General features: G+C 34.2%; 1 protein-coding gene across 1 annotated transcript; it reads right to left on the reverse strand.

The window, feature by feature from the left end:
- Positions 1–8,797: 8,797 nt before the first annotated feature.
- Positions 8,798–12,030, reverse strand: DJ1B (Class I glutamine amidotransferase-like superfamily protein). Its single transcript, XM_016315472.3, has 8 exons — positions 11,753–12,030; positions 11,463–11,663; positions 11,014–11,163; positions 10,751–10,933; positions 10,031–10,111; positions 9,644–9,844; positions 9,423–9,560; positions 8,798–9,136 (listed from the first exon to the last, which is right to left on the reverse strand). Exons 1-8 carry the CDS (start codon positions 11,885–11,887, stop codon positions 8,930–8,932), a joined length of 1,296 nt encoding a protein of 431 aa, XP_016170958.1. The 5' UTR covers positions 11,888–12,030; the 3' UTR covers positions 8,798–8,929.
- Positions 12,031–14,240: the final 2,210 nt, after the last annotated feature.

Consider the following 14,240-nt stretch of genomic DNA (forward strand, 5'->3'; position numbering starts at 1 on the left):
GCGCCATGAACGCTCTTCACGCGTGCGCGTCCTCTGCGTGTGCGCGTGGATGGTAAATTACCACTTCTACGCCCCAGCATCATGTACGTGTTTGCGCCATCCATCACTTTTGTCACATCGACGCGTGCGCGTCGGTGACCAAATTCAAATTCCAATTATCAAAGTATCGCAGGCGTTCATTCAAAGTAGACGTAGCGTTCATTGCTGGTGAACACTGATTCTCCTTCCACCCATGCGCACGATGCATTCGTACGCGTTGATCTCCAAAAGTGTCGTCCTGTGCGTAAGCGCTTTGTATGCGTGCGCGTCACTGGTGAACGTAGCGTTCATCAAATGAACGTAGCGTTCTCCTGCACCTCACGTTTTTTGCTTTTTCTTTTTATCATCTTTTCTCCTGTCATCAATCAAACATGCCATCAAAGTCTCACCAAAATCATAAGAATTTGCATCATTCATATTAACCTCCTAATTCTTGCATAAATCTCATGATCTTATATATAATAAATGATGTTTGATTGAATCAAAATAAATATGAAATTCCACTCCAATCACTTACTTATTGTGCAAGAAAGTGCATAAAACCTAATAAAACAAATGAAAAATGTTTCTGCAACTAGCATAAGATGACTTGTCATCAGTGTCTATGTGTCTCTATCCATTGCTGGTTAAGACAGCAAACAAACGGAGCCTTAGGGCATCAATAACATAAACACTCCTTTCTCTCTCTCTCTCTCTCTCTCTCTCTCTCTCTATATATATATATATATATATATATATATATATATATATATATATATATATATATATGAGTCATCTCTATTATATTAAGATATTAATATTGGTAAATATTAATACTAGAGTATTCTATGTATACGTCTTTATTTTATATTTATTTTTTTCTTTATTTATTTATTTTATAACACGTTATCAGTACGAAACTCTGATCAAAATTTAAGAATACTTAGGTAATAAATTTTTATTATGTCAAAACTCTCTCATCTTGAATTTAATGCTCTTTATATATCTGGAAACAACTACTTATCATGGATACTAGATGCCGAAATTCATCTTGATTCAATGAATCTTGGAGATACCATTAAGGTTGAAAATAATGCATCCCAGAGGGATAAAGCCAAAGCCATGATCTTCCTTCATCGTCATCTTGACGAATGATTGAAAAATGAATATCACACACTAAAAGATCCTACAGATCTGTGGAAGAACCTTGAAGAAAGGTATAATAATTAAAAGACAGTGATACTTCTCCAAACCCGATATGAGTGGACACACTTGCGTCTACAGGATTTTAAATCTATAAATAAATATAATTCAGTAATGTTCCGAATTACTTCACGAATGAAATTATGTGAAGAAAAGATAACTGATAATGACATATTAAAGAAAACTTTCTCGACCTTCCATGACTCGAATGTGCTCCTGCAGCAGTAGTATCGAGAAAAAGAATTTAAAAAATATTCTGAGCTAATCTCTTGCCTTCTTGTTGCTGAATGCAACAATGAATTGCTTTTAAGAAATCATGAAACGAGCCCAGCTAGCGTCGCCCCATTTTCTGAAGCAAATGCAGCAAATCATAACCTCAGAAGAGATAAATGACAAGGTTTTGGTAACAAGAAAAATTATGAAAGAAAGAAAAATTATTTTCACAAGAAAGGATCTCACCAGAAGTGGGATAAAGAAAGAGATAATGGGAAAAATAATTCAACAGAAGATAAATATTTTTGTTGTGGTGAGAAGGGCCATTAGTCACGTACCTGTCGTACCCCAAGGGACTTAGTTGATCTTTATCAAACATCTTTGAAAAAAGATGACAAAAGAAAGAAGACAAGTTTTGTTTCAAAGGATATTGTTGAAAATTATACCACTCATTATGAAGTATCTAATTTCTTTGATGATCCTGAAGGAAATATTGGTCATTTGAATAATGATGGAAAAGTTTAATATTTGGGTTCGTTAAGTACTTATGTAAATAAATAATGTAAGAAACTTTTTATTAAGTTTTATTTCCTATGTATTTAAATTTTAAGTATGATGTATATAAATAATGTTTAATAAAATATTAATATATTTGGTGTGCGAATTGTGAACTCACACAACTTAACTGGCAAGTGCACCGGGTCATCTAAGTAATATCTCAGGTGAGTGAGGGTCGATCCCACGAGAATTGTCGAACTGAGAAACAATGGTTATCTAATTGGCTTAGTTGGGCAGACAGAAATGGGTGTTTGACGGTGAATTTCGCATAAAACAATAAACAAAGTCTTAATCCATAGAAATAAACAAAGCTCCTAACCTTAACCAAAGAGGTTTAGTTGCTCATGGCTTACAGAGAAAACTAGGGTTTTAAAAAGTGCAGAAGAGAGAAGATCCAAGCTCTCCCTAAAGGGTGAATCTTTTCCCTTTTATACTAACCTAATTTTATTTGAAAAATAAAATAAAATAATAAATCCTAAGACTAAAAGATATTGCTTGTAAATAAAAAGAGTAAATACCCTTTTCGACCCCTGTCCTTTTTGAAAATTGACTACACGCCCCCTAACGTTTATAAATTACCAAATCGGCTCCTATCCATATACTCCGTGATACCAATTAGCCCTTCCGTTAGTTTCTCCGTTCAAAGTCATCGGAAAATGCTGAGCTGTAAGGTGCAGCCCGTGACGTGGCGTTGGATCATCCTGCGTGGAATGCTCTGTGTGCATTTGGATAATTAATAACCAGCAAATCAGACTAACATCTGGCCCATATACCGGTTGACTAACATCATGCTCAAAATAAATAACCAACAAATCAGACTCCACATTCTCCATCTTTTTATCGCACATTCCATTGATTTCCTTATCTCCTTTAAGAACATGCAACCCAGACTCTAAATCAGGGGCACTGCCATCATACCAAAACATCTGTTTGTAGCTAGTATGCCCTAAACCCTTGAACATCTCTTCCAAATCCTTGAAATTAACAAAATCTATGTCTAATGGAGGAAATATCTCAACACTTCCGTCGTGGAAGTACAATGCACCATCTTCATCCCGTTCAAACCAACCACCATGATGAAAAATAGGGACTACTTCATATGACATCTATTAGAACAACAGTGTGCAGTAATTAGAACTTAGTTAACTACTTTCCTCAGGCCTCATTTTCACATTTTAGAACATGCATGGGATGATCACTAATCCAAATCATTATTAACAAAAACTCAGTTCAGGAAAAAAATTTTCGAGCAACACAAGCTAACGAAGCTTCAAGAAAAGATAGCGATACTAACCTTAGTAGCGCCGTCAGTTCCTCCGTCTGCAGCACCGTCAACGCCTTCGTGTTGGAACTCTCTATCAGCTTGCTTTGAGGGAAACGTTTCATTCTCTTAGGGTTTCTTCGTAATTTTGAGTAGAGAATGAGGGTGATGTATGGTAACTGAAGTGTGCACAAGGGGGAGAATGGGATTTCACCCCCAAACGAGCAAAAGGATGCCAAGCAAAACGACGCCGCTTTGCTGAGTGTGCATGGGCTTAATTGTCCAAATGCACACAGAGCATTCTACGCAGGATGATCCAACGCCACGTCACGGGCTGCACCTTACAACTCAGCATTTTCCGACGACTTTGAACGGAGAAACCAACGAAAGGGCTAATTGGTATCACAGAGTATATGGATAGGGGCCGATTTGGTAATTTATAAACGTTAGGGGGCGTGTAGTCAATTTTAAAAAAGGACAGGGGCCGGAAAGGGTATTTACTCAAATAAAAATTACAAAAAAAAAATAAAATATAACTAATAAATGCTAAATCCACTTAAGATGCTCCTGGCGCTAAACGCCAGATGGGTGTTTAGCGCCCTAGAGGGGGCAGCACGTTGTTGGGTTTTGTCCCTTGCTAGCGCTAAACGCTGGCTGGGCATTTAGTGCCTAAGGGGGTGCTGCCAGCTACTCCTTTTCAGCTTAAAACTCTGCCAAATTGCTCCAAATTTCACCTGAAGTCATAAAAATACTGAAACAACTCAAAGTAGCATCCAAAGAGGATTTTTTCACTGGAATACTATGAAATTAAATAAAATCTAATAAAAACTAACTAAAAATGAAGGAAAAAAGGGTACAAGATGCTCACGCATCAATATTCACTAAATGTGTCTAATAATAATAATAATAATAATAATAATAATAATAATAAAATTTTTAATATATGATACTATGTACAATGCCTCTTAGAAAAACAATTTTAATCAGGGAATGCAATGTTACTGCGCATGTACTTTTACTCATTTTATTATTATTATTATTATTATTATTATTATTATTATTATTATTATTATTATTATTATTATTATTATTATTATTATTATTATTATTATTTGTCTTTGAAAAAAATGGTAAGGACATATAATGAAGATGTTTACCTTACTGATAGTGCAAGTTCGTATACCATTCTCAAAAGTAATATATATTTTACTTATCTTGTACCAAAAGAAGAATATGTTAATAATATTATCGGCTCATGCAATGTGATAGAAGACTCCAGAAGAGCTATAATTTTATTTCCTGTAGAAACAAAATTCATAATAAATAATGCACTATTGTCTACTAAGTCTTTAACGAACTTATTGAGTTTCAAGGATATTCGCCGAAATAGATATCATATTGAAATAATGAATGAGAGAACTTATGAGTACTTATATATCACAACTCATGATTTAAATAAAAATGTTATATTAGAAAAGTTACCCTCACTTTTATTTAGGTTATATTATACTAAAATTAGTGCAATTAAATCACATGCCATTGTAAACCAAAAGTTTTCTAACTCAAATGAATTTATAATTTGATATGATCGATTGGGTCATCCTGGAACAACCATGATGCGAAAAATTATTGAAAATTTTCATTAACATTCACTAAAGAACCAGAAGATTCTAAATCTAGTGAATTTTGTTGTGCTGCATGTTCTCAGAGAAAGCTAATTCTAAGGCCATCACCAGTAAAGATTGGATTTGAGTCCCTTAAATTCCTAGAAAAGATTCAAGACGATATATATGGACCTATTCATCCACCATGTGAATTTTTTAGATATTTTATGGTCCTAATAGACGCATCATCGAGATGGTCACATGTGTGCTTATTGTCTTCTCACAACCTGGCGTTTGTAAGATTACTTACTCAAATTATTCAACTAAAAGCATAGTATCTATAAAATCCAATCAAAGAAATTCGTCTTGATAATGCTGGTAAATTCACTTCTCAAGCCTTTGATGCTTATTGTATGGCTAACGGAATAAGCGTTGAACATCTAATAGCTCATGTTCACATACAAAATGAGTTAGCAGAATCACTTATTAAACACCTCTAATTAATTACTAGACCCTTATTTATGAGAACAAATCTCCCCACCTCTTCTTGGGAACATACAATTTTACATGCTGCAGCATTTATTCGTTTGAGACCAATAAGTTATCATCAATTCTCTCCTCTGCAATAAGCTTTTGGCTAGCCACCAAATGTTTCTCATTTAAGAATATTTGGGTGTTCGATAAATGTTCCAATCGCCCCGCCTTATCGCACCAAAATGGGACCCCAAAAAAATTAGAGATATATGTTGGATATGATTCTCCCTCTATAGTGAGGTACCTTGAGATACAAATTGGAGATGTATTTAAAGCCCGATTTGTAGATTGTCATTTTGATGAATCAAAATTTCCAACATTAGGAGGAGAGAATAAGTTTCTTGAGAAGGAACTTAATTGGAATACATCATCCTTGATGCATTTAGATCTTCGATTAGGAAAATGTAAACTAGAAGTTCAAAAGATTATATATTTGTAAAGAATAGCAAATGAATTTCCTGATGCGTTTTCTGATACGAAAAGGATAACTAAATCCTATATACCAGCTAAAAATGCTCTAATTTGAATTGGTGTCCTAGTCGGACAAATGACCACCGAAACAAATTCATGTCAGAAGCGTGGTAGACCTGTCGGTTCCAAAGACAAAAATTCTCAAAAAGGAAAAGAGGTTAATACTATTCCTGTTGAAAAGAATAAAGACATAATAAAGACACATGCAGTTGTCCAAAATTTTGATATATTTTTAATGCAGAGGACATTCAGTTACCTAAAAATTTTGAAAATTGTGAAAATGATGAGATCTCGATAAATTATGTCTTTACATGAGAAAAATAAAACCGAAATAAAACAATTCTCAATGAAATATTTGCATTTAATGTGACATTGCACATCATGCATGAAAGTAAGGATCTTGAGCCAAGAACAGCCAAAAAATGTCGACAAAAGAATGATTGACCGAAATGGGAAGAAGTCATGAAGGCTGAGTTCGACATACTTGCAAAGCGTGAAGTCTTTGGACATGTAGTCCGTACACCAGAAGATGTAAAACCTGTTAGATACAGATGGGTATTTGTGAGAAAACGAAATGAGAAAATAGTTGTACGCTACAAAGCTCGACTTATAGGGCAAGATTTTTCACAAAGACCCGGTATAGATTATGAAGAAACATATTCCCCTATAGTTGATGCAATAACATTGCATTATTTGGCCAGTTTATCCGCATACCATAAACTATATATGCATCTAATGGATGTGGTAAGAGGTTATTTATACGGATCATTAGATTGTGATATCTATATGAAAATCCCTGAAAGACTAAAGATATCTAAACTATCCAATGAATATTCGCAGGGGTTATACTAGTCAAATTGCAAAGATTTTTATATGGTCTAAAACAATCTTGGAGAATGTGGTATAATCATCTTACTGAGTATTTGACCAAAAATGAATTAAAGAATGATGATATCTGTTCATGTGTTTTTATAAAAAAAAATATGGATTTGGATTCATTATAATTGCTATGTATGTTGATGATTTAAATATCATTGAACCTCTGAAGAGATTCCAACAATTATAAAAGCTCTAAAAGAAGAATTTGAGATGAAAGATTTTGGAAAGACTAAATTTTGTCTCAGCCTGTAGATCGAGCATACAAAAAATAAAATCTTTATTCATCAAACAATATACACAAAAAAGATTTTGAAGAGATTTTATATAGATAAGTCACATCCATTAAGTATCCTAATGATCGTAAGATCTTTGGATGTAAAAAAGGATCAATTCCATCATAAAGAAGAAAATGAAGATATCCTTGGTTTTGAAGTACCATATCTCAATGTCATTGGAGCACGAATGTATCTTGCTAATAATACACGACCTGATATATCATTTCCTGTGAATTTACTAGTAAGATATAGTTCCTCTCCAACCAGAAAAACATTGGAATGGAATTAAACAAATCTTTCGATATCTTCATGGAACAGTTGATATAGGTTTGTTTTATCCATATGAATCCAAGTCATAATTAGTTGGCTATGCAGATGCAGGATACTTGTCTACATAAAGGAAGATCTCAAACAGGATACCTATTCACATATGGTGATACAGCTATATCATAGAGGTCCACAAAACAGACGATAGCAGGAACATCCTGTAATCATGCTGAAATACTAGCATTACATGAAGCAAGCACGAGTGTTTTTTGCTCAGGAATTTAATCCAATATATTCTGTCATCATGTGGACTGATTGATCATAAAATAGCTCCAACTATTCTGTTTGAAGATAATATAGCATACATTACTCAACTTAAGGGTAGATACATCAAAGATGATAGCACAAAGCATATTTCTCTTAAATTCTTTTTCACTCATGATCTTCAAAATCAAAGAACAATTAGTGTCCAACAGATTCGCTCAAGCGATAATCTGGCAGATTTATTTACAAAGTCACTTCCAAAATCCTCATTTGAAAGACTGATACATCATATTAGAATGCGCTAATTTCGAGATATTAAATAATGTCGACAAGAGAGGGAGACTGTACTCTTTTTTCCTTAGTCAGGTTTTTTTTCCCTATTGAATTTTTCTTGACAAAGGTTTTAACAAGGCAATCCTTATCATAAAAGATATTGTATTCTCTTTTCTTCCTTAATTTTTTTTTTATTGAATTTTTCTTTAAGAAGGTTTTAATGAGGTAATAATCTTAAATGGTCATCCAATGTGAGTGTTGTGATAAGAATGATGCGGATGTCCAATATTTGGGTGGCTTAGTTTCTCAATGAAAGAAAATTCAAATTCTCATTAATGAAGGTTAAAAATAAAAAGCTTGATACGTGTATAAATAGAGGGTTAAACCTCTGACAATTAGTACAACAATAACATAAACACTCCTTTCTCTCTTTTTATATACTGCAATATATATACTAGAATCTTCTATTTATACGTCTTTATTTTATATTTATTTTTCTTCCTTATTATTTATTTGTTTTATAACAGGTTTGGAATAAAGAATAGTTAGCATTTAAGGGTCATAGAGTTGGTGGTTGCTATAGGATATCGGCTCTTCAAGTCTTCAGGACATCTGGAGATGGCATATGACAGGCTAGGTAAGTTAATGGACCTAACGTAAGTCCTTATGTATGAGTTGACACAGTTTTTTTTTTTTTTCAAAAAAGTAGTTCTACACTTCTCATTAAATTTTGGATCTTAACTAGGTTTGAACTAGGAAACTGTTGACTTCAAATTGTTCTAATATTTTAAATTTCAACATCAATTTTATTTGCTAAGCTTCAATATCATACCCGATCTTAGGATTAGACCTGCACAAGAGGAAACGCGGCGGTACAAAAAGATCAAGGAAGAAATGGGTCAAGTTTACAGCATACACGACGACGAAGTGAACCTTCTTTTATGCTCAGACAATCAATCATGAGATGAAGACCAAAGTTATTAACAAAACCATTTCTCACCGTGTTATTTATAGTTTTATACCTCACTCAGGGTTCAGATATGACTCACATTATTGATTATTCATACACAAACCTCTAGTACATCAGAACAGTAATTTAAATACACTATCTATGGGCTTGTAAACACTATGGTCTTTGCAAGTTCTAGTCCTAGCTTGCGTCCAAAAAGCTTCTCCACAATAGCTAATGCGAATTCTATAGAAGTCCCTGGGCCTCTGCTGGTAACAAGATTGCCATCAACTACAACCCTGTTTTCGGCTTCACTCGGATCTGATAACTTGTTGCACAAGGCAGGAAATGCCGTGGCTTTTTTCCCCTGTATTCAATAAAATATATGCTCATGTCTAAAATTAATAACGGGACCCAAGTAAAGTCAATAAAGCCCATATAGCACTTTATAAAAATGCAGAATAGTAATGAATTTGAAAGTTGAATGCCACGTTAAATCTTGTTATGCATCCTTTTCTCACTGTGGGCGGCTTGAAAATAACTCGGGTTACGGGTAATGAAAACTAAAACTAAGCCACATGAACTCGGATAATAGGGTGTGACTAAGAAAAATCAATGTATATATCATTGTCAATGGCCTAGGAAACAGATACCTTCAGTAAGCCATGAGGCTCCAAGACTAAGACTGGGGACGCACAAATTGCTCCATAATATCTGTTTTCCCTCTGCTTTTTCAGTAAGCTCACTAAGGTTTCTGACTTTGCAAAAGTTTGAGCACCACCAAGTCCACCCTGCAAGTGATAGGAATATATTTAGACAACCAAAATACTACATACTAAATTAGTTGCTCTAAGAAAGCAAGATGACTACTTACTGGCAATACAATAAGGTCATATGAAAGTTTAGCTGCCTCATCAAGGAGCATATCTGCCTCCAGTTTGATGTTACGTGATGCAACAATCTCTAGTTTGTCCTCAAGAGAAGCTACCACAACATTTGCCTTTGCTCTACGCAGTATATCAATGATGATCACGGCTTCCATTTCCTCTGAGCCATTAGCAATTGGTACAAGAACCTAAAAAGAGTGCAAATGCATATAGCATTTAACAAACTTTATTTGTGGTAACAATCATATCAAGAAATTTCAAATTTCAATGAAGATAAAGTACTTTGTCGTCCACAGATAATTCCAATTTTTTTCCCTAGTCATACATAGATAACTCGCTGAGAATCGTAGCCAGTGTCAAGGCCCAAACCTCACCTTGGGAGGATTTTCAGTTGTCCATTGCACAGGGTTTAGCTCCGCAAAAACATATTCATCACCGTGATTAGAACGCATGACCTGAATGTGAAATTAAAAGAATACCCATGAGAGGGGTAGAAAACATCGTAGTGGGAAAATGACATCATGAAGCAAACATAATTGTCAGCAATTTTCAATACAAAATTTGCCGAAACACCCCCACAATCCCCTCCGCAGGTATACAGCAGGAACACCCCACCGCACATAAAAAAAAAAAAACCATCTCTCCTATGCCACCTAAGCATAACTATCTCCCACCTAACCTCACTTTCTTGCTACATCAAGCTCACCTGATTCCTCCTCACATACCAATTACTAATATGGGACTTGGGATTTCTATCACACTCATCAGCATAAAAAAAGAGTCATCTTTGAGGACCAACCCATAACAAATTATATGCAAGTCTTGAGCCTAGCCCATAACCATTTGCAATATCCATATATCAGAGAACATATTGGAGAGAGATAACTGTGGAAATGACAACACTTTATAAAACCTTGCTAAACTTCTCACAAAAACCATATCACCATTTATCAACCATGTTCAATGCCAAATTACTCCCAGATGCAATCATGCTAACCATACTACTAGTAATAAGTGTACAGCATCATGAATGAATTTCTTTTCCACATTTTTCCCTCTGCAAAGAATAAAATTATCAAGAATGAAAAACTCACCAATGGACCAGCAACTTCATCAGCTTTCTGTTTTCCATATAATTGCTCAACCAGCGCAACCCCAAACTCCATGGTCGTGCCCGGCGCACGACTAGTCACAACTTTGCCATCCAGTTGCACCCTTGACTCAACAGTTGTCGTATATGATGCCAATTTTTCCATAAATGCGGGATAACAAGTTGCCTGTCCAACAATAACACAGTCATTCATCTTGGATTCTTAAAAACAAGCAACATAACCAAGAGAATCAACAAGCTTTTTACCTTCACCCCCTTCAGCAAGCCCCATGGACCAAGTACTGCAGCAGGAGCAGCACATACTGCAGCATAAAGTCGTCCATCCTCAACATGCTTTTTCACCAACTTTTCCAGAACTCCACATTCTCTAAGATTATCAACGCCTGGAACACCTCCCTGCACACAAAACACACATAAAATGACTGATAATTACTTAAGGTTATCCAACTAATCACTCAAAAATTGAAAATATTTGTCTCCGATAAATGTTACTCCACCAATTTTGATAACCAAATATAAAATACAAGAAAAAAGAAAATTAACGAACCAATTCAGTTTACAACGGCACACAGTACCAAACATGTTCACCAATAATACAATTAATCCACCAATTTGATCACTAAACATGACAATCACAGCTCGTAACAACTCCCAATCCAATATCAAGCGAGAGAGAGGGAGAGAGAGAGAGTTACTGGTAGAGCGACGAGGTCGAAGGTGGTGTCAGCAACATCGGAGACGACAGCGTCAGCTACGATCTTAACGCCGTGGAGAGCTTGAACGGTGAGCTGATTTCCGGCGGATGCAACGGTGACATCTGCACCGGAGCGCCGCAGCACGTCGACGGTGATGACGGCCTCCATAGGCTCGGTGCCATCGGCAATCGGAACTAGTACCTAGCAATTTCAAGTTTCAACAGCACAATGAGTAAGTAAAGGGAGTGAAGCATAAGGCTTTGTTTGAATTGTTATAATTTATTTGTTACCTTTCGAGAGATGGAAGCCATTATTGGGGACGCGGAGAGTGAGAAGCAAACGCGGTGTTTGGGACGGTTTGGGGAGAGTTTAGCAGTGAAGTTAGTGAGTGGGTGAGGGAGGACTCGTAAGTGACGCAATGCCATTTGTGCTTTCTATAATCTATATTCTTCTAAGCCTTCTAGATGAAGTCTGTTCGGAAAATGAGTCTGTGTTGTGTATACGTGTCTCCGCCACGTGCATCCTCAGCTGTTGCTGCTACTTCATTCCACGTTCCAAAATATGCCCATCCATCATCCATCCAATGGTAAATATTAATTATTAAATAACTAGAATAACTGTAATTTTGTTAACAAAATTATTGATTTTTTAGGAGTACCATAATGATACATGGCAGGTTTTCACTCTTCACTTTTCACCCAAAAAATGGGTATTTCCAAACAACTGGTAATAAAAGTATGTTCAATTTTTAAGAGGAGGTGCATAAAGTGAAAATAAAAAAAAATTATTAGAACACCATTAAAATTTATTATTTTTGTTATTAATTATTATTAATTTTTAAAAATATAAAATAAAATATATTATTAAATTATTAAACAAAAAAATTAGACTAAAAAAATTAAATTAATAATTAAATAATAACAAAAAATAATAAATTTTGATGTCTCTAACATTTTTTAAAGTAAAGCATAAAAATAAAAGAGATGTTGTTTTACTTTCAAAAATATTGAACAATTGAAAAATAATCTTCAAGATTTATCTCATTGTAATGTTATTTTATTAAAATAGTAGTAGGATTCATATAATTAATAGAACTAATTTTAATAATAGGATGGTTATTAATTAATAAATAAATGTTAATGGAAGTTTTTAAACAATAATTTTTTTTATATTTTGTTAATATCAATATTCTAAAAAACGGATTTGAGAATTTTTATAATTATCTTTATCATCATTACATACTTGTATTGTTATCATCGTCTAGAGATGGTAACAGGTCTCTATCGGGTGGGGATATGCCCCCACTCCTTGCCTCCATAACTTATCTCTGTCCCGTAACGGATAACGGAAATTCCGTATCCGCCAAAGACCTGGGTCTCTGTGGATATTCGCAGATTTTTGTATAAAATAATAAAAATAAAAAACAGAAAAAGTTAAAAAAAATAAAATAAAAACAATCCTCAATTGTTACTATAAACATCATTTTCATAGTCTTTAAAGACTTAAATAGCAATAACCAACAAATATTTGATACCAAACATATTCATAAACAACCAAACATATCCATAAACAACCAAACATAATGCATCACATTGTAAAAACATAATTTCCAAGCCTTTTTTCATCCTATAATGGTAGTGACAATAGATTTCAATTTGTTTGAATTCTACATAAAAAAGAAAATAATTTAAAATTAAAATTGTATAATAACTCAATAATATGAAAAAAAGAATGTATTGTATATAATTTGGTAGTTTACTTATATCAACATCTTTTTTAATGTTATGAATTGTGTAGCACTTAAATTCTATGTTAGTTGTGGTGCCAAGTTCATTCCAAAGCCAATATTGATTACAAATTAAAGCCTCTAATATATCTAGATGCAACCTACTACGATGTGGTGTAATAAATCTACCGCTCGTACTAAATGAAGATTTAGAGGCAACTGTAGAGATAGAAACCGCAAAAAAAAAAAAAAAAAAAATCCCTAGCAATAACTTGCAAAGTGAAAAACTTAGCTCCATTTGACTTTTACCAATCTAACATACCAAAATCATGTTCAGTTTGTGGCACTGGTCTCTCTTTAAGATAATAATCCAACTCGCTCTTTGTATCAATAAATGCGGATTCTTCACTTACATGCGCAGCAAATTAAAGTCAGCTTTCCAAGATTCATGGCTAAACTTTCTCCCCCTTGAATGCAACTACTTAGTCAAAATAAATCAATTTCCAAAAATACATATATGAACATAAGGGCTAAGACATTAGCAATCAAATCAAACCACAATTGAATTGAGTTATTGAAAAGATTTTACAAACTTGCAAGAAAAGAGATGATCATAGGTGAAAAGATGTAATTTAGCAATCAAACGCTAACCGGATGTGTATCCGCTCTAGTCGCTCAAGTGTATAGGGTTGATTCACTCAATTCTCCTCTAATCATGCTTTACAAGATTTGTTTTTCATCTAACAATCAACAATTATTCTATGCATGCATACAAATATTATGAGGACTTATCCATAGGTTGTAATGGGGATAGGGTCAAGGTAGGATTGTATTTGGTCAAGTGGACTAGAATTTGAATCTTTGATTAACTTAAACTTCCCACCTAACCTATGACAACCTATACTATTTAAAACAAACCTAAGTACCCATTCTTCACTTTTTCACACACTCATGCATTCTCTTCAATTCACATTCCATATGCGTTGTTATTATTATTGAACTTCGCTTTCGGGCATTTTGTCCTCCTTTTTATTGCATTTTTTTCTTTTTAT

This window comes from Arachis ipaensis, chromosome B8 (genome assembly GCF_059453495.1).
Source record: "Arachis ipaensis isolate K30076 ecotype BB chromosome B8, ASM5945349v1, whole genome shotgun sequence".
Lineage (NCBI taxonomy): Eukaryota > Viridiplantae > Streptophyta > Magnoliopsida > Fabales > Fabaceae > Arachis > Arachis ipaensis.

Bases quoted from the DNA above. Each gene is read 5' to 3' on its own strand.
- DJ1B (XM_016315472.3), bottom strand. From the start codon at position 11,887: ATGGCATTGCGTCACTTACGAGTCCTCCCTCACCCACTCACTAACTTC. The intron at 11,164-11,462 runs GTAACTCTCTCT...TTTTGTGTGCAG, and splicing joins TCGACCTCGTCGCTCTACCA to GGAGGTGTTCCAGGCGTTGA. The intron at 9,561-9,643 runs GTAAGTAGTCAT...TATCACTTGCAG, and splicing joins ATGACCTTATTGTATTGCCA to GGTGGACTTGGTGGTGCTCA.